Consider the following 22,399-nt stretch of genomic DNA (forward strand, 5'->3'; position numbering starts at 1 on the left):
CAGCCTGTGCTGGTGCGCACGCCCCCGAACTGCCTCAGCTATCGACATTTACATGATCGCTTTCCCGGCTATTTTCCAGGAAAATTATAAGACTCACGGAAATATGTTTCAGATAAAAAATATAAGTCAGGCGATTTTTTTACATTTTTCCCGCAGAGAAAATTTTATTGGCTGAAGAAATAAAAACTTGGCCGCTTAGTGAAATTTTCAATACAGGATCCTACGGATTTAAATTTACTCGGTCAAGATTTTATTTTTAATAATTATTTGAAGTGGTTTATATGGAAAATAGTTATACCACTGAAATCAGCAGTCTTTTCTGAAGCTTGTAGTATAATTTGTTTCGAAACATTGTATGACGTAACATCAGGAGCTTGAGAGAGAACAACTTGCATCGCGCTCCAAAATTGTGTGTTCAGTTGGACATTTCTTCGCCAGTTGCTACATATCTTTGGCAACAGTGTAATTTCTCTGACCCGCCTAATTTGGTGGCCGCGACAATAGGTATTCTATTCGTTATGCTATCGGCATAATGATTACTGTCTCTGAAGTGGAGAAATGACAGAATATGAAGGAAGCGTATTCGGGACATTGGTTTAGAAAAGATGGGAGTCTGAAAAACAGGGTCTTCGGTCCAGTACATTTTTATATCAGGCTTTTGAACTATACCTGTGATGAACATCAACCCTGAAAACTTTTTCAACTCGGAGACATCAATCGGTTTCCAGGATTGCATGATCGAATTCTTTTTTGAAAGGCCGGAGCACCGCACTTATCACTTGACTCGCGTATAGATTCGTCTGCTCACACACATACTGATAAAATTCGTCATTCATGAAAATACTCACGTAACTCATAATATACTGCTCATTTTCTGTTTGAACGTTTAGACCTGAATTCCCTGTAAATGGTGGAACAGGTGGACAATAACTAGGATGATGTATCAGGTACTTCACTTTCCTCTATAGGCCTATCGGAATTTCCTTGTCACTCTCTCTTTCATTATCTAAGTCTCTTTCAGGAATAAGTTCAGCACTAGAATCATCATTATGAACAATATCTAACAGTTCCTCTTCTGTAAGAAACTTTGTTTTATAAGCCATTATACTACACTCGGTAAGAACGACACGCACTGCATTGGAATCTCAAGTACCGACTTGACGTGCAAGGAAGTGTTGGGATTTCCCCGCTAAAACAGCTAGATAAACATGAGCCTGCTCAACGCAAGGGTTATCTCAACAAGGTCTGCCAACTTTCCGTTACAACCAGTAACGCTGACTAAGCTGTAAGAATGTATAGATGACTAATATAAACAGCATTGCAACGTGCGGAACATTAAACGTTTTACTCCGTCCACGGTCCACAATTAGTTAAAAGTACTGTAGATTTTGCTATTGCACCAGTTCATTTTACTAAACCAGTCAATATAGAGAACTTTCTGCTTCAATCATATTACTATCTTAATAACAATTCCAAGAGACAAAATGCGCTGAAAGTATATCAGATGGCACAGTTGATCACAAAATGTTGAGATACCGTATGATCCCAACTACCATGCACCACCGAATAAGACCATACCTTACTTTCTAACAACCGGTAATGTTACTGGTTGTCCGGAAACAGTGACAAGAGAATAAGATTCTAATTGGCAGGAGACAGGCTCACAGCACGGGTGACTGAGCCAGCAACAATACCCTGCATAGATTTATAAAACAGAAAAAATTCCCTGTATTAGCCTCTACAAAAACGTTTCTCAAATACGCAGAATGGCATCAAAACATGCACACCTTTGAATTCCTAAAAAGGCCAGGGCTACTCAGTGGCAGAGTTATAACGCATTTGGTGTGCTTGTGCCTCCATCCCCGCTTAAATTTACAATATTAAAATTTTTATATTCTATATAATGTGTTTATATACATTTACCGTATTTACATAATATTCATCAGACCTGTTCAACATTCAAGTAATTCGACACACACACACTCTCTCTCTCTCTCTCTCTCTCTCTCTCTCTCTCTCTCTCGGCATCATATTAAAGTTTACTCCGTCCTCTACGCATACTGAACATTCACGCAGTAGAAAATTATGTTATGTACAGAAGGTCTTGTTATGGAGTAGAAGCCTGTTATAGCTAGAATTCATAAAGGCGAAAAATTTACTCGCTGTAACGGATTGTCATTATATCCAATTTTCCTAAATGTCGGGAAAACCCCATACACATTACAATCAGTATGAAATTGCAAACAGTTTGTTTAAAACATGCATTTTCAAGGATGATATCCACACAGCTTACTCATTTTTTATTTCTTGGAATCCGATACTACATGAGAGAGCATGTTTAATTTCAATCTGAAAAAATTCTAGTATCTCTCCAGGGGCCTCTGTGGCAAACATTCCAGTTTCCTTCTTCAAACACAGTCACCTACCCTAAGCGTATATGTATCATGAAAACATATTTCAAGCGCACTTAGAAAAATGATAACCACCTCACTACAAATTTACATGGGAACAGCCTTTTCAAAGTTTAGTTAAACGTAAGAAAATATAAATTATACTCTGAAATCAGTGATTTACTCTGCCATATCTTGAGATGTACCACATTCTTACTTAATTTCAGTATATAAAATTAAAATTAAATGACTGTTTACTTCAGCATTTATTTCCAATGAGTTAACAACTCGTAAACACCAAGTTATTTACGCATTTACTATGAAAATGTGTTATCCTCCTTCATTCTGAATTTTGTTTTAGAAAACAGCAATCTAAGGGTATTACTAATCGAAACCAACATCGCCTTCGAATGTCGACAGAGCTCGCAAGTGTACATAGCGAGAAAACGATATTGAAGGTTGCATTTGTGGCAAATGTTTCATTTTTCTTATTCAAGCAGCATCACCTAACCTACGTCAACCAGCTGAGAAATTATAACATTCTTGCTTTAAATTTACATGGGAATAGCCCCTCCAAAATTTAACCAGGCATGAGAAAATATTAACTAACCTCTGAATACAGTGATGCGCTCTACCATATCTTGAGGTGTTGAATTCTTACCTAATTTCAGAGTAGTGTATTACAATTAAACGATCGCTTGGGCTTTATTTCTAGCGAGTTAACAACTGCTATCGACAACGTTACTTGCGTATTTGTTATGAAAATGTGTTCCTTTTCACTTCTAATTGTGTTTAGAGAACAGCAGTTCACAGTTACTACTAATTAGTGGTGGGGACGGAGCGAGTAGAACTGTAGAGTAACTCGGTTCTTCATGTTTACGTGACGTCAGAGCGGAGCACCGAGTCAACTTGAATACTCCGTACAGTGCTGCGGCTGCTTCAGTAAACCTTCCAGCCAGGCTACAATCGCAACACCATTGCGCTGTTGTTCAGACTCCAGACTGAGACGTCTGTTTTTTTTTTTTGTGTTTCCTTATACTGCATATATTTTTGTTTAAAGTTGTTGTGCTATATTTTCTACCGATATCTGTAATAAGAAAGAAGCAATAATGCCATGATAATCCTCCCAAGCATGGCAGTATTTTACTAGCAGTCCAGGTAGAAAATCCGCTACGTGTAAAATTTGCAATCAAAACTATTGTAGAGGTGGGGGAATGTCAAATTTATGGAATCACATAAAACGGGAGCATCGTAAGGACATGGTACAAATACAGTTGCACATCGTAAAAGTAATTCCATTCCTACGTGTGGATGAGACGGTGCAGGAAAAAAATTAAGTTGCATAGGAGTTTGGCTACTTTTGTATATGAAGACATGCAGTCACTGAGGGTTGCAGAGGATAGAGCCAGACCTGTAGCTTAGATCCTTTCCAACAGAACAAAATAGTACTAGGCCACCCTAGCTCAATTGGTAGAGCTACCGACGCAAACTCGGGAGGTTGTGGGTTCGGATCCCACTGGTGTCCGGTTGGCCATTTTTTCTGTACTTAACATCTCGTCAACACGTACTAAATGTACGTAACACGACCTAATGGGTTGAAAGTTGATTTCGATTACAATGCAATCGTGAAATTTCAATATTCATTGACCAAGTGAACTTGCTCTTGCTTACCTTTGCGTACCTGCTACATCTGTGCCCGCATAGGAGATGTTTTCGTGTACTAGACAAATTATTTCAGACCGAAGGTCGTTGCTTTCTGCAAAACGAGCGGAAACTCTGATATTTCTGAATGGAAATTCCTCCTATATAACACCTGTTCCATACAATACAGAACACTAACGGTACTTCCCATACTGTCTGTGTACAACGTGTTGTGTCTTGATTTTAATGCTTGTCACAAGATGGAGAATTGAGTTCATTTGTATACTTTACTAATTATTTTCATTACTGATGTTATCTTAACAGATTTTTTCATTTAACTTCTTACCACATAGTTATAAATGAAATGTTTGACATATGAGTTTAGGCACATTTCAAAGCACTATATTTCGTTTCGCCAATTATCACATTATGGAATAGAGTACCGGTACGTATATCCATATGAATTAATATTTATTGTATTTATTTATTCATTTGTACCGGTATGTTTATTTCTTTATTTATGTCTACTTGATATGCCTCATATTAAGCACAGAGTTGTAATTACACTGTTACGTTATGTGTTATATTTGTTACATTATAAAATGTGCAAATAACCAATAATGGATAGTACGGAACATTGTACCACCGATAATAATTGATAATCTTCTTTATGAATGTAAAACTGTAGCTTAGAAGGTCAATATAAAGTTTAAATTTACCGCTATAAATTTGTACTCGGTTCTGTACTCGGTTGACGTCACACTACTTGCTCCGAACTGAACCGCTCCGTCCCCACCACTACTACTAATCAATTCCAACATCGCTTTTGAATGTCGAAGAGAGAGCTTGCAAGTGCTCATAACGAGAAAACTATACCGAAGGTCGCGTTTTGTGACAAACGCTTTAGTTTTCTTACTCAAACAGTTGCCGTGGCAAGGGATGTAGCCTATAGGTATGATAAAGTCACGGACGTTAAAGGTCATGTTTAATGCGTGCGCGGAGGGTGAAGGGAAGCAGCGTGGCTACCGTGGTAGCTGCCAGTGGTGTTCATTATTGTTACGTTGCGAATTCAGGATAACCCATGATTTCTCAGATATGAGATTCTGAGAAAAGGGAAATTGCTTGGATTCGGAGAAATACTTTTTTTAAGTATATTGTTGGTAATGTGCCAGTGCTGCCTTTACCATGTCTTTCATGTTGGGAATGTTGCTCAAAGCTGCTGCTTATTATGCTGATAATTCTGAAGTCGTAAAAAGGGTAGTTGTGTTTTGCTGAGATGGTGTTTTGAGAGCAACTTATGTTCATTCATTTCAGTTTGATGTGCATACCTTCTGTCACCAAGAAATTGCAAGAAAGAAGCCTATCATCATGCAGTATTGGAATTTTTGAAGTTGAACAGTCCCTAATGCACCAACTTCTTGTGGGTGGCAGAGGTTAAATATACTCCCAGTATTCTCTGCCTGTCATAAAAGGTGGCTAAAAAGGGGACCAGGGGCTCACAGTTGGGGAATGTGCGTTCGTGACAGTGGTCAGGATCGAACCTGCCAAGTTGGGGTCAGTAGGCCAGCGCCTCAACCGTTTTAGCGAGCCAAGTAATTACGGGTTTTAAGAAGTTTCAAGCCATTGAAATAATTGTATGAATCCTCTTGCATATCAGTGGAAAGTTGGTGCTTTGTACTATCAGTCTACATAAGGAAACATGTAGCGATACATCTACTTGAATGCAGCAGAAATAATTGGTCTAGACGCTCTCAAGCAGAAAGAGATCAGGATCTTTCAATCGCTATAGAAGGAAAACAACAAACACTGGTTTGAGTTGATTCATACATTGAAGGAAGGTAGAGATCCCCAGCTTCGAAGATTTAACATTTCCATCTTGACAGTTTTAAAACTTTTACAAGCTAGAACAAAATTAAGTTAGGCCTACAGGGGTCTACACCATGCATGGAAATCAGCAGCATGTACCTAAGGAAAGGAGGTCTATATGACGTATGGAGTTCAGCGTCAAGGGGTTAAGAGATAAAGTTTGCCTACTGCCGGATTTTTTTATTGTGGACATTCGAGTTTAGGCTTTAATCACTAACAAATCGATAGGCCTATTGCAAAATAAGTTACACAAATATTTTCCTTGTTTAATTCTGCATTAGAAGATATAAGACAAATTATTTAAGTTCATTAATTCTTTTTTATTTGTGGTTGTAGTAAATATTGTACAGGTTTTTGGCTTCTTCTCTAGGAACTGCTCACTTAAAAATATATCCCTGGAAAACTACGTATCTCATGGTAATAACATTTTTCTATGTTATAGCCACATGTATTCGTAATGTAATTCTCAAGTTACACTCTTTCAGCCACCCCAAAGACTGTTCTTATTTTTTTACAGCAGAGTTTTCTCAGCCCAGGATAAACGTACAACAGAAAACTTGGACTTGTTTTGAAGCACTTAGTCGTAGTTATCAGAAACTACAACCACTGTAACCGTTAGTGTGATACTGAATTAAAGAAGAGTTATATTGATGGTGCTTGCTGGACCATGCCATTAACAGCCGGCGGGGCGGTGAAATCGGGTACACCGTTGCTGCGTTCAATAGTAAACACAGCGCGCAACGAACTCAGCTTTTTGTTTATTTTCAAACCTTGATTTTATTTCCTCGTACAAATTCTACTTCTCATCACTATTTCTCATTAGGACCTTGGACGTTTAATTGCAGGTTTACAAATGGTTGGCTTCCTCATTTCTGTCACACTGTACAATTTTTACAAGGGCTATTTGCATTATTTATATATCTCTACAATATTTAATTCTGTCAATATTCTTTGTCTGACAAATCACTGTTCAGATGAACCGGAACTGCTATCATTCATGTTGATTATGACTGGCTTGAAATGAGGGACATTTTCAGGCAATTAATCCTTTTACGAATGGTAGTCTTCCATTTTATTAGCGTGTGTTTTTACACTGTTTCCAGAGTTTCAAAGGCGTATAAATTGACATCAGGAAAATCCCTCATATTCCAACAGTTTCAGGTAGAGGTTTCCAATTGTGGGGAATGCCCTATTCGTTTTAAAATAATGTATATTTCCTCGTATTGTGGCCAAAGTAAAATAGAGTCGGATGTTCGATCGCTCCGGCCTCAAACACCGCTTCTTTCTTGACCTGGATAATATACCGTATTTACCCGAATAATCTCCGCCGTCGAATAATGCCCACACCCTCATTTTAGAAAGGCTCATTTTGAAAAAAATGAAATGAACTAAAATTTCTTTCATCGGAAGAGTAACTTAGGCATAAACAAATATTTCATATCACTCCGCGAGGTCCACGTGGTCTTTACGCAAATATCACTGCAGCTACCCCTGCAAGTTCCGGAAGACGCGTTCTATCGCGAGGTGGAGAAATTATGAATTTAAATTACTGTGTAAAATACGGTACTATTTAAAAAAAATGTGAAGTCAGTTTAGAATTAAAAGTCTGATTTGTTTTTTGTTTAAATATGACGTATGGGGACAGTTTTCCATGAAAATGAGCAAGTAGGTCTACTTACGTGACAGGTATTTCATTAATCTGAACTTGCAGTAGGCTCGATTCCCTGTAGATGGGAAGATTCATTCTCTCTTGCATCACTAGAATCCTCTCCTAAATTACAAGTTCGTCACACTCCATGTCTAACACCCGTAGGCGGCTGGAATATCTCATTGAAAGATAAAATCACAGCGACGAGTAATATGATCAAGATTATGCAATTAATAAACATCCTAGATGGATAAAAGAACGTGCAACATATTTCCAGGACTACGACTCTGATTTTTGGGCACATTTTAGGTTATCTAAAGCTTCCGAACATAACCCGGAATTCCCAACACATAGGTAGGCCTAAAACGAATTCTCGATTATAGCTAATATCTTGTATGGTACACGACTGGGTGACTTTTAATGAAGAATGAAGGAATACTGACTTATTTTTTGAGTGACATACAATGTGTAGGCTATAATTGGTTTTTCTTATTCCCTTTGTTAATGCTTTCTGCCACCAAGTTCAATAACAATTCACTCTCTTGGAAAGTTATATTAGGCTTCTTTCTCTGTTTCTGCTCAGTAGCGGACATGATTTATGCTAATTATTTGCAAACCCCGAATGGAATCAAAAACTTGTTTACAATTGGATAGTGGCGGCAGCACGTAGTAATTTGTTTTCTGTACGTCAGTATGAAAAAATGCGGTTCAAACTGAGATTGAAACGAAAACTTAGTTTTGGTAAACCGAGATAATAAATTCAGTGGTGACTACGGAATTGAGCGTTATCTGAAATAATGACATATCCAAGTTTTGAAAATCTAAGATAACAGCAAAAGTTACCGACATTGGTGAATAAGGGCCGAAAAAACTTCTCACGTGGTCTCTTTTTACTGGACAGTAACCCGACCGATGGTGGATAATTCTTTTCGTGCAATGTAAACACTTGAAATAGACACACCGGCAAAATCTGATGTTAGTTTTGCGATGCAGTAAAACCTCGTTAATTCAAAGTCTTTGTAATACAGAAATCGGACTTCCAATTATGTGATTTCGAATTAACAGCCATCTTGTAATTCAGAAATGCCAACCCTCACCAGTTTTTGCGGATTCTGCTTTTCTGTGTACTGCCTGCTACGTGATATTGTGACTTTCCTTAAAACACTGAATACAAAAGAATTACGATTTCACTCTATTTTCAACTGTGAAACACACCGGAATGAAAGTGCGGAAAGCTACCCCTGCAAGTTCCGGAAGACGCGTTCTATCGCGAGGTGGAGAAATTATGAATTTAAATTACTGTGTAAAATACGGTACTATTTAAAAAAATGTGAAGTCAGTTTAGAATTAAAAGTCTGATTTGTTTTTTGTTTAAATATGACGTATGGGGACAGTTTTCTTTCATCTATGGTTGCACAAAGCATAACTGTACACTCAGCATTGAAAACTAGGTGAGCCAGGAGCATGTTGGCAACCTTGACGCAAATAAACCCTGCACCCCAATTTTGTGCCTCGAATTTTTTTAAAAAATATGCATGGATTATTCGTATTAATACGGTATTATTCTAATCATTCTCCTTTGAAGCGGCTCCTACTCTCTTCACCGACGACAACGCTCCTCCTAGACAGTCTGCCACTTTCTGGTACACAGGGAACCTGTGTCCCCTACATTTCCCCGTCACTCTGAAGGAGACGAAAAATATAACTCGAAACCATTGCAAGTTTGCCTCTAACAACGGTGGTCTCGGAGGCATCTTGAAGTCATGAGGTTAACATGCCAAACACAGACTGACTGCCCGAGGTGAGTGTATGTGGTGCAGCAACTCTCAACAGGTTTCACCACCCTGCACGCTGTTAATAGCTCAGTCCAGTGCATACACCTTCCCGTCAATATTATTCTTCATAAATTCAGTATCGAACTGTACGGTTACAGTGGTTGTAGTTTCTGATAACCATGACTCAGTAATTCAAAACAAACCCAAGTTTCCTGTTGTACGTTTATCCTGGGCTGAGAAAAAGTTACTTTAAAAAAAATGAGAACATTATTGGTGGGGTTGAAAAAAAATTATAAGTTGAGTATAACACTACGAATATATGTGGATATAACAACACTACAAACACATGTGGATATAACATATAAAAATTCGATTACCTTCAGACATGTCCATGTAGATATTTTTAAGTGAGTGGTTCCTAGAGAAGCCAAAAATTCGGACAATATTTACTGTAACCACAAATAAAAAAGAATTATTTAAACTTTTAAAAAATGTTTTAGATGCTCTAATGCAGAATTAAACAAGGAATATATTGGTATAACTAATTTTTTTGAAATAGGCATATCGGTTCATTAGTAAATAAGGCCTAAACTCGAGTGACCATAATAAAATATCCGACAGTAGTTGTACTTCCTCTTAAAACGGTAATTACCACCACCACTGTCCGACTCGTTGGCTGAACGGTCAGCGTACTGGCCTTCGGTTCAGAGGGTCCCAGGTTCGATTCCCGGCCGGGTCGGGGATTTTAACCTTAATTGGTTAATTCCATTGATACGGGGGCTGGGTGTATGTGTTGTCATCATCATTTCATCCTCATCATGATGCGCAGGTCGCCTACGGTTGTCAAATAGAAAGACCTGCACCTGGCGAGCGGAACCCGTCCTGGGATATCCCGGCACTAAAAGCCATACGACATTTCATTTCACCACCACCACTCTCACCAACCTTGAAGTTTTAACTAAGTTAACACAAGAAAAGCATGACTTGTTCCTATACACAGTTTTTGCAAGATTTATTTGTGTATATTTTGAAAATTACAGTAACGTGCTTCCTCTCTTTGAGATCCATCCTGGTTTGGACATTGATTGCTCCTTTCCATTTACTGAAATGAAAATGGTACCAAATAATAAAATCTTCAATGACATATCTAATAATAGACATAATTACTTTTGTGAGTAAATAATGTATATAATATTGACACTATGTAAAATAAAGTATTGATTAGGTGGAGAACTCATCCTTCATACTTGTGTACATTCAGATATGTTATGTTGCAGAGCAAGAACCGTGTCAGTGATGATGACAACAAGGAAGCAAATGTTGTAAATCCTGTTCAGCAGCTGCGTCAGTGGATTGACAATTATGAAGAGGCTGTTACAAATCATTACTCCCCTGAACTTCGTGCTCGAATTTCAAACATCCGAGTGAATGGTGTTCATTCTGATCTGAAGGTGTCTGCCCTGCATGGAAATAACAGTGGATCTAAGTGTCGTGTGATGCAGAGCTCTCCTGGTGTGAGAGTGAGTAGTATGTAATAAGTATAGAATATTTTGTATACTGTATTAACTCGCATAATTTTCTTGCATTTCTAGCATTTTGAACCTCAAAGAATGGGGGAGGGAAAATAGTGCAAACTTAATGCTCAATTGAAAATACTAGTGGAATTGGACTACTTTTTTGTAGTTAATCGGCAGTTGCTGGCATAGAGAATTCCTCCTTCGAAGAGAAACGTTAATTCTTCCTCATGAATCTACACAGCCACTCTCTGCTTGGTATTTTGACATTCCTATATTGTTTTTCTTTGCAATATCCAGCGCCTTACATTTTGTGTGAAACTCAATAGCCATCCTTTCTTAATCATGTTACATACCGTATAATCTCGAATACCACCCGCCACCGAATAAGACCTGCACCCTAAATTTGAGAAGGCAAAGTACAGAAAAAAGTCAAAAATCAAGTAACTTGCATACCTATTTAATTTTCTTCAAATATACCACAAATATACATTCAGACAGCTTACAATTAATAAAATCAACACAAAAATCTTAAATAAAATCGGTCCAATACTCAGATCATTCACAGTTCACCATCGTCATCTGAAGTTTCACCATAGGAACTTTCGTCGCTGGCAACCTTCCAAAAATAGTCGTCCTCACTACCGTCCACTGAATTTGAAATTTCACATTTCTTTAAGCTTTTAGACACTAGATCGTTGAGAATGCGCGCCCGTGCGGACTTGATCCAGCTGCATATTAGCCCACTTCAGGCCTCTTCACTCATCCAGTTGGTGTTAACGCGTGGTCACCATCATTTAAAGTTAAGAACTTCATTTTGGCCTGTATTGAATCTAGATTTACACTATAAATTGAGGATAATTATGTCCACCTTTTCAATACAAATACAGTGTGACGTCATTAACACATCACGAATTTATTACCTTTCAGAAAATTGAGACCGGTTTTGGCATTATTTGTATGCCATCATCAGCCATAGGAAACTTTGTGACAAGGCTTAAGTACAATATTAACATAACATACAACATAAATATTATATAAAAATTGACCATATTCTTACATAACTATTAAAACATTTTGGTGTAGTCCTTAAAACTTAAGATTAAACCCCTAGTAGTAGTAATAGTAGTAGTAGTAAAAAAAAAAAAAAAAAAAAAACTGGATGCTAAATCAGCATTTTGTAATATTTAAAGAACCTGACAAAGCTTTAACTTTACCGAGCTCGATAGCTGCAGTCGCTTAATTGCGGCCAGTGTCCAGTATTCGGGAGATAGTAGGTTCGAACCCCACTATCGGCAGCCCTGAAAATGGTTTTCCGTGGTTTCCCATTTTCACACCAGGCAAATGCTGGGGCTGTACCTTAATTAAGGCCACGGCCGCTTCCTTCCCACTCCTAGCCCTTTCCTGTCCCATCGTCGCCATAAGACCTATCTGAGTCGGTGCGACGTAAAGCAACTAGCAAAAAAAAGCTTTAACTTTAGTCAAAAATTGTATAGAAGTAATAAGTCATAACTAGAGTTCGTGATTTATAGCATTTAAAAATCAGTGATTTAGCGTTTTGATTTTCAAATTTAACGTTTTGTAGCATCTAAACTTCTCAAATTTAGCATTTTGTAGCAAATTGGTTAAAATAGGCATAATTTACTAAACTGCACACACAACAGTTGGGAATAAAATCATACTGTTTAATCACACATTGCTCGTCATGCAGTTTTGAATTCACTATGGAAAATAAGACAAACATCAACATAAGACTGCAAGAAGTATTAACGAACACACAGGAATATGCTTATTTTCAAATTTACAAGCACAATTTCAAAGTGAAAAATACTATTCTGAACGTATTTATTTATCACAGTACAACACACCTACAAGAAAGAGGAATTTCAATGATGATTTAAGTACAACATGCCAATTATTTAAAAGGTGTCCTCCTTCATTTGAGACCGCCTATCAGTAACAATTATGTTGTACTTGCTAAAAAAAAAAAAAACTCTACATCGACACTGTTCGTAGAGGCCCAAATGCACAGAAGTGCTGCCAAGGCAAAGAAAAGCCTGCAAAATATTATTTTTCTTCTTCAAGTTTTTGATTGCAGAGTCGGCACATCAATATAGGCCATCCGTATTCTTACATTAAAATGGCCCGATTTGTGCCTTTCGGCATGCTGTTTGATCGTCACTTCGCTTCTACCCATGACTAACGGACAATAAAATAAATCGCTACCGTACTTTTAAACAGAACTACTACTCAACACCAATGTTAAGAATAACCAACTAAGATCAAGGGTCAACACACAAAGAGAATGAACGTGGTGCTTGAAAGTGTATTTGCTGTTTGATTGACTGATCTTTGCAGTGCTCTTTAGCCAGTGAAAGAAATTCCACACATTGAATGATTTAAACCTTTGGCCTTCCATTATTTGTGAAAAGAAATATTCCCTTACATACTATTTATTTTTTCGTCACTTTAACATAAATTTGATTAATCACATAGGCTACATAAGAATACACAAAGCAAAGTAAGCTTTTAGCTCATCTATAGTAACAGGAAACCAATGTTTTTGTTTGTAAGTATTACTGGTTTCAACGGAAGCAGATAAATTAGCAAGAAATGTAGAGGCATAGGTATTGGTTTCCTTAGTAACGTGATCCCAGAACTGTGGGGTTAGAAATTAATTCCCTACGTCCATTTTTTTGGATTATTACCCAACCCCCTCCTCACTATAGAGTGAATTTCAAAAACTGGTTTACATGTTACAGAAAGAGGCTTATTGTCAATAAGATCATAATTCCAAGTATCATTTTACTAGACTTCTCAACGGGCGAGTTGTCCGTGCGGTTAGGAGCGCGCAGCTGTGAGCTCGCATCAAGGAGATAGTGGGTTCGAACCCCACTGTCGGCAGCCCTGAAGATGATTTTCCGTGGTTTCCCATTTTCACACCAGGCAAGTGCTGGGACTGTACCGTAATTAAGGCTACGGTCGCTTCCTTCCCATTCCTAGGCCTTTCCTATCCCATCGTCGCCGTAAGACCTGTCTGTGTCGGTGCGACGTAAAGCAGCTAGCAAAAAAGAAAAAAAAAAGGAAAACTAGACTTCTCACTCGCTCTTGTTGCATTCTGGTTTTGTCACGTAGTTTCAATTGGCACTATCATCTCGGAACTGCTGGGACTGTACCGTAATTAAGGCTACGGTCGCTTCCTTCCCATTCCTAGGCCTTTCCTATCCCATCGTCGCCGTAAGACCTGTCTGTGTCGGTGCGACGTAAAGCAGCTAGCAAAAAAGAAAAAAAAAGGAAAACTAGACTTCTCACTCGCTCTTGTTGCATTCTGGTTTTGTCACGTAGTTTCAATTGGCACTATCATCTTGGAACTGAAATCGGAATCACTTTCATCACTGTCATTTGAAGAAGTATTTTTCACTCTCCAGAGAATCTCTTCCACTTTCAACATCACTATTTTCAAGCCAGTTACGAATAAACTCATCCATGCCGCGCTTGGATGCCGCCATGATTGTTTACAACGAACGGCAAAATGAGGTGCTTTTTATTTTCCGTATTTCAGCTCAGCGTTACTATTTACACAGAGAAAATAGCTTCAGGTATCATCTGACATCAATCGGTTAGGCTGCAAAACAAAGAGAATAAATCTCTCCGACCAGCTAACTGCAATAATGAACTTATAGATGTTCCGTGCACCAAGACCGAAGTGTCTGTCAAAGCATTTTACCGCTTTACGATCGCAATGGGCGCCGTAATAATTATTTCTCCTGAAATAAATAACAACATTTATATCTTATTTTTAAGAAAAATTAATAGTTTTTAAAAATATATGTTTATTTCGTATAAAACTGAGAGTTTCGCATCTATTTCGCATAAATTGTATAATTTCGCATTTTGAACCAATTTCGCATTTTATCGCGAATTCGAAATCGCTAAAAACCACCCGTATGGGTCATATAAGATGAAGGCACATACAATGACAAAGTATCGGCATATTTCGCATTTATCGCAAATGCTAAAAATCACAAACTCTAGTCATAACATGTTGCATACAATATGCTACCAATTTTAATGTTATGTTTTAAGGACTACACCAAAATTTTTTAATAGTTATGTAAGAATATGGTCAATTTTTATATAATATTTATGTTGTATGTTATGTTAATATTGTACTTAAGCCTTGTTACAAAGTTTCCTATGGCTGATGATGGCATACAAATAATGCCGAAACCGGTCCCAATTTTTTGAAAGGTAATAAATTTGTGATGTGTTAATGACGTCACGTTGTATTTGTATTGAAAAGGTGGACATAATTATCCTCAATTTATAGTGTTGATCACCATCAGACACCCATTCGGTGTACAACTGTTTCATTGCACTTTTGAAATGCCAGTTCATGCACATATCCAACGGCGTAGAATAGAAGTGATTCCTCCGGGAATTATTGCAAGATCAGTTTTTTTCTTTCCTCATCATATCTTTTACGGCGTCGGTTGTATGACCTTGGTAACTGTCCAATACAAGCATGTTTCGTTGTTGTAACAAAGCTCCTGGGTGACGTTACCAAACGCCCTTCACCCAGTCCTCAACTAACGCACTGTCCATCCAGACGGACTCATGTGTTCTAACAATAACACCGGACGGCAAGTTTCCTTTTGGAAGTGTTTTTCTTTTCAGAACCACGTATGGAGGGAGTTCGGTTCCATCTGCTAATACACACAACATTAACGTGCATCGTTGCTTTTCGTTACCACCTGTTCTGATGGTTACACTTTTAGAACCCTTCGTATCCACTGTATTTTCCAATGGCATTTCAAAATAGACAGGTTTTCTGTTCAGCATTCCCAGTTTTGCGACAGTAAATAAGAATTTTGCTTTTTAGAAAAAAATGACTAATGTGATGCTGAAAGGCTGTTAATTTTTCTTCATACTCCCCAGGGAGACGTTGTGAAATAGACGTATGTCTCTGAATGCACAATCCCTTTCTCTGATATAAGTTTCGGATCCATCCGCGGCTTGTAGTAAAACCCTGTGTTTTGAGTTCTTTTGAGATCTTGAGTCCTTTCAATTGACACATTTCACTAGAAACACCAAATCCTTACTCACGTTTTTTTGTCACAAATTTGTGGAATCTTTCTTCAATTTCCGAAAACACTGCACTCCGACTATCGAGGCAGCACTTTCACGGGACAGGTACGAAACTCTAATGTGAGGATTGGAGTCGGTCATGCCGTCACCAACACTCTTGACTCTTGCAAAGTACGATATCCTTTGAGATTAGGTATTCACGCACCCAGAATGCCAGCAACAAATGACGATCATCCGCAGCAGCGGCTTTCATATTTGCCCATATTCTCTGATTTACCGTATTTTATTACCTTACATTTCGCGTTTACATGCCACTGTATCCGTATTGAGAAAGAAATCGATGTTGTTTTCTAGAACGCAACTAAAACACAATTAGACCTGAATGCCTGTTTGCATGTGGTATATTGAGTACGTTAATCACATTCAAATCTATTTCAATACTCCATGTAAACGTAGTAAATATTTACGAGAATGAACTGCTTGAATATGACCCGCACCCAAGATTTAGAACCAATATTTTGGGGAAAAAAGGTGTGGGTGGTATTCGGGATTGTACGGTATTTTATCAGCTCTTTTTCAATTTTTTGATACTGCTCTGATTTCCCCCCTGAAATTATAAGGCATTCCTCGTGGCACACTAACTGCTCTCTTTTTTGTTAATGCCAGTGGCATACATGTGTTGGATCTACACAAAACTCTTGTCTTATAGGACGATTGCCAATGAAATTGGAAAAGGCGTATGGCTTTTAGTGCCGGGAGTGTCCGAGGACATGTTTGGCTCTCCAGACGCAGGTCTTTTTATTTGACGCCCGTAGGCGACCTGCATGTCTTGAATAGGATGAAATGATGAAGACGACACATACACCCAGCCCTCATGCCAGCGAAATGAACTAATTATGGTTAAAATTCCCGACCCTGCCGGAAATCGAACCCGGGACCCCTGTGACCAAAGGCCAGTACGCTAACCATTTAGCCATGGAGCCGGACACGACTGCCAATACTTTCTGGTGATACAATCAGTTTAAACAAATACTGATCATGGAAAAGGGAGCAATCAAATTTTGATTTCCCCTAAATTTCCATTTCACACTTACGGAAATTATCTCTGCCAGCAGTTGCCGATAGACTAACAAAACAATAGTAGAATTCCACTTTAAAATGTCGCTTATAGGGTCGGTTGATGCACGCTTTTCAGTGGGCTTGGCAGACTGATATGCAATAGTAACTTCTGGCTCAGTGAGGAAAGCAACGTGAAACTACCTCACTCCTCATTTCCCTAGTACGCCTTCTCAGTTACACCTAGGCCATCTATGACAGCTAATGGTGGACCTGTTGAGGATCCAAGCAGCCTTCGGGCTGAATATCCAACAAAAATACATACATACATTTTATATTAATTATGTGAGTAAATATGGTATTTTTTGTGATGACAATCTTTACGTTTGAAATATCTATTTTCCAGTTATTTCCGTAGGCTATCTTAATTTTCAGTTTACAGTAACACAACTTTGGTTGTGAAAACCCTTTGTCATGTTTAATAATAATTTCTTTGACATTATTGACTTGATACCTTGGCAGTCCTGCCATTGGATGATAACCTTTTATTCACATCATTTGAAGGATTGGAAGAAGTTGGTTCAGTGTGCTCTTGAAGTACCTGAAGGCTCACAGTGAAGATCAGCATCACTGTCACTGAAACCTAGAGATTTCTTCTCTCAGTTGTCTTCTAATGCAGAGATACCATTTTCTGCAGTACTGCAGTCTTTGTCCATGTTGTATAACCACCAGCAATCGTCTGAACTTTGACTTTTTATGTTTCCTCTCACATTATTATGACATCAAAGGACACTCTTGAATAGTACACAAATATAAACATTTGTATTTCAGACGAACTGCTTGAAGTACAAGCAGATCACCACTCTAACATATCTACTGGCTATATCCAATTTTAGGAGAATATTGAAGAGGATGGCTTCTGTGATGAAACAACGTTGGCAACTCCCCTATTGATGAATTTGGGGTTAACAGTGATATTGGTAAGATCTTTGTGTAAGCAAGCAACTTCTATGGAGTACAGTAGTCTTCCTTGTATCTATGATGAGAACAGTTTCCCACAATCTCTTGTAGCTTTCAGAATTTAAGGAAATAACTCGCACTGTTCAGTGTCAAATTTGCATGTTTCAGAGGTCTTGAGGGTGCATTAGAGGAAAAGAAAAGTCCATTGGTTTTTTGTTTGAAGAATCTCATTGCCCTCAACATCTAGGACTGGGCTTCATGTTAGTCGGACGTTTCGTTTGAATTCACCATCTTCCTTGTCTCCCCTTACCCAGCTCCTGCTGGGTCAGGGCATTTATGGCCCTTTTCCACCTTCCTCTCTCCACCATTCCTCTTCCATCAATTTGTTCCAGTCCAGGTTTCTTCTTTAGCATGCCTCTTTGTTGAATCGCTCCACTTTGTTCTAGGTCTTTCTTTCACTTTCTTTCCCTCAAACTGCATCTGTTTTGGTATTCTTTGCTCCTCCATCCTATTTACATGTCTAAACCCTCTTCATCCCATCGTAAAGCGTTTTTTCCACTCTGGTTTCCTTTCTGACGTTCTCATTTCTTACTATCCTTTGTTGTCTTTCCTTCAATAAATATTTAATTTCACTGTGCTGGATTTTATTTTATTCTCCTGTCCTTCAGTCAGTGCTCAGGTCTCCGCTGCATATGACAGTACTGGGTAGTAGTACATCTTATTAAATCACCTCTTCACACTTCATTGGTACATCCTTCCTTCACACCAGGTTTCTGATACTTGTAGAGTGCATTTCTAGTTTGAATCGTTTTACTTATCGACATTTCCTATCCTGCATCACTTCACTTTGCAAGTACTGTAAGCTGTTCACAATTTCTAACTTTTCTTCCTTTTTGTTTAGAATTTCTTTCTCTTCCCTTCTCTAGTAAGCACCATTGTCTTACTCTTTTCCACACTGATTTTTATTCGATAATTTTAACCCTTTGAGGCACAGAACTTTTTTTTTTTCTTTCGAATTTTGAGAGGAAAATTGGCAATTACATATGCAAGTCATCAAAACAAAGTAATATTTCTATAAAACAAATTTTTAAAGTAAAATGAGCAAAATTATGTTTTGGTTTCATTTGAGACCACTGTGCCTGTAGGGCACTGCTTAACAGCAAGAGTCTTTTACTCAAATTACACAAACTTCAACTTTTACATAAGACACAAAGTATTGTTCAGTCTTCACTAAATAATCAATCACTGCTCGAGAGGGAGGAATCAGTTCCTGTCAGATGAAAGGCACAAACCAACCCCACATGTCGTACATGACTGTCTTGTCCTGTGAGGTACTTTCTTCGTACTGCATTATCCACAGTGTTTTGAGACCTATGCATTGGCATGTGTTTTGCTTCAGGCTTTCTTTTCTCTGCTGCCACTTCAGGTTTAAAACTCATCAGTTTAGGAGTGGTAGATGGGCCAGGAGAGTTCTTGAAACTCGTTACTTCCTACTAGGCCAGAAACAACATTTCTACGAAATTCTTTCTGACGCATATTCTTATTTGCATTACCTAAGCGGTACATAATATAACCGTTCACAACTGAAACGTCAACGAAATGCCAAAATAATCTCAACCATGATCGTTTTGACTTTCTATGAAGAGCATAGAAGGATTTTAGCATGTGTGCCTTGTCTACACGTCCCATATTTCCTGTGTAAGATAGTGCAATTTTCGGGCATGTTACTTACGTAACACTACCATCCAAGTTTTTTCTGTTTACTGTGGTTACTTCTGCAGGTGATTCAATAGTTGACAAGAACATCACTGTACGCTTGTCCTTCCATTTCACACAAGTTATACCATCAGATCTAACTTGTCACAGTCACTCCTCTCGAGTTCTTTGTCATGTTTCAGAGCTAGGCCAGTCACAGTCACCCCTCTCGAGTTCTTTGTCATGTTTCAGGGCTGGAATCCCTTTCCAATTACTCCTTACTCTTCTTCAGGAAGGGAGTCTGTTTGACGAGTTACTCGACTAGTGCTAAACTTATCACAAAGTTTACATAAGGAGTAATTTTTAATACCACCTATTGAATACAATTTATTCCACTATTGTGTGGTCAAATACACATAGAAATTACCAGAATTTTAAAGGTACATATTTCGCCCACTTTTTATTGGGCATCATCAGCCTCGTTCAATCTTAAAACACGCACTGGTCTCAGGAATCTTAACAAATTACATAAAATGTATTGATGAACACTTAATGGTATTGATACTGTGGTTGCATAATAATTACAGCAAAAAATATTGAATAAAATAAGTACACATACTAAAATCACTTTGAAAAGTTAACTCGTTCGTCTAAAAGTAATTGTGTCACATTGTATTTTAAAAATAATCCGTGTGCGACACTGAAATGGATAATTTTGATAAAAAGCTTGAACAATATCTATCACGCCTGGAGAACAGATTATCAAAACCAAGGCTTCACAGGATAAGAATAGTACAATTAAAAGATACAGTATTTGATGAGGTTAAGTCTAATATTTAAAAATTAGAATGAAAATGCAGTCGAATTGGAGACTGTATAGATTAAGACATCTTGGAATATTGGATAAAAATCGTAGTATGGTGAGAAGTGCTAGTAAACATTGAAGCATTTGTCGGAAACACTGCTAAAATTATTCAATAAATGAGGGTAGGTCTAAATGACAGTCTCGTGTAACCAGAAAATGCCCCATGTAGACATGGATGTCCGTAGTAAACAATGTAGTCATTTCATTCTCCAGATGTAATGTATGTCTTAAAAGTATCTGCAGCGTTAGTCTGTTTGAAGTTCCTACTTCTAGAGTAGAAGTATCGTATCATATATTTATTATTTTCAATTAGTTTCTTAGATATCACAACAATAGATGTCTGAAATCCGAACAATCAAATCAAATTGCACCAAAGTAAATTACACTTTCAAAACAACTGCTACACAATACTTGAAACACAAAATATCTTCATGGAATGTCTATACATATCATCCGATTTCATCAGTTCCAAAATTCATCATAACCGAGCTTGATAGCTGCAGTCGCTTAATTGCGGCCAGTATCCAGAATTCGGGAGATAGTGGGTTCGAATCCCACTGGCAGCAGCCCTGAAGGTGGTTTTCCATTTTCCCACCAGGCAAATGCTGGGGTTGTACCTTAATTAAGGCCACGGCCGCTTCCTTCCCCTCCTAGCCCTTTCCTGTCCATCGTCGCTGTAAGACCTATCTGTGTCGGTGCGACGTAAAGCAACTTGCCAAAAAAAAAAAAAAAAAAAGAGATAACCAAATCACCACCAGAGAACAGCACTTCACAGAGGCAATGCAAAGTGGTTTCAGATAATACCGAGGCATAAGGAAGATATTAAATAAAATTTTAGGTGGTCTCAATCGATACCGCTACGTCTTAAAGGGTTAATAATTTAACTTATGTCAAGTTGCCCTTCTGTTTGCTCCCCACACCACACCACCATCTGCACACAACATTACCCACTAGAGTCTCGGCACTGCAACAACAAATTTTGTACATAGCTTCGACATACGCTATCATTTGTTTTCCAATCGTTTCCTTTGGTACCTTCGATCCGGGTACACAATCGTAAGCTTCTTTTAAAATCAACATTTGTAATCACTATACAAAGGGCACTAGGAAAGTTTTGCAATGTGAGTGAATGCTTTAGACTTTTTGAAAATACAGTAGAAGTCCGCTATAGCGAGTACGGCATATAACAAGAACTCCGTTATAGCGACGAATTTTTTCTGTCCCTTCAAAATTCCTATATTAAACTGTGTATCGTTCTTTGGTTACAGCGAGAACCCTATCACTGGCGCATCTGTTATTACGAGCGATTAAGCGCGCGCGATTTTTCCGTTACCAATATTTATACACCCCATCGATGATATTGCATGCGATAGATTACCTTCGGCATAGTTTCCTCGCTATGTGCACTAAGCGATTTATCTCGTCTACATTCGAAGGTGATTAGTAATACCCGCCGACAGCTGTTCCGTAAAGAAAATTTGAAATGAAAGAGAACATATTTTCGTAATAAATGCGTAAATAACGTGTCCGATAACCGTTGTTAACTCGTTAAAAATTAAGGCTGACTAAACTACTGCTTAATTTTGAGGCTAAATACTGCAATTATGTAAGAATGGGATAAACCTTGAGATATGGCAGAGTGGTTAATGGATTTCAGAGGTTAGTTTATATTTTGTCGCGTCTGGTTAAATTACGGAAAGGCTATTATGAAAATTTATAACGAGAAAGTTATAGTTTCTCTACTGGTGCTTGAAGTGTGTTTTCATCATACGTATAGTACAGTTAAGTTAGGATACGTTGAAGAAGAAAACTGAAACGTTTGCAACAAAATGCGATCGATCATCTTCAGTACGGTATTGTGCATTTGCGATCTTTCTCGTTGACATTCAAAGGGCAATGGT

General features: G+C 38.1%; 1 protein-coding gene across 3 annotated transcripts in view; it reads left to right on the plus strand.

Annotated features, from left to right (window-relative positions):
* LOC136857706 (inactive histone-lysine N-methyltransferase 2E) overlaps window positions 1–22,399 on the plus strand; it is a 335,033-nt gene that overhangs the window by 138,045 nt on the left and 174,589 nt on the right. For all 3 annotated transcript variants that reach the window (XM_067136572.2, XM_067136570.2, XM_067136571.2), the window contains exon 8: window positions 10,598–10,840. In XM_067136572.2, coding sequence (XP_066992673.2) covers window positions 10,598–10,840 — 243 coding nt within the window. The remainder of the gene's footprint in view (window positions 1–10,597; window positions 10,841–22,399) is intronic.

This window comes from Anabrus simplex, chromosome 1 (assembly GCF_040414725.1).
Source record: "Anabrus simplex isolate iqAnaSimp1 chromosome 1, ASM4041472v1, whole genome shotgun sequence".
Lineage (NCBI taxonomy): Eukaryota > Metazoa > Arthropoda > Insecta > Orthoptera > Tettigoniidae > Anabrus > Anabrus simplex.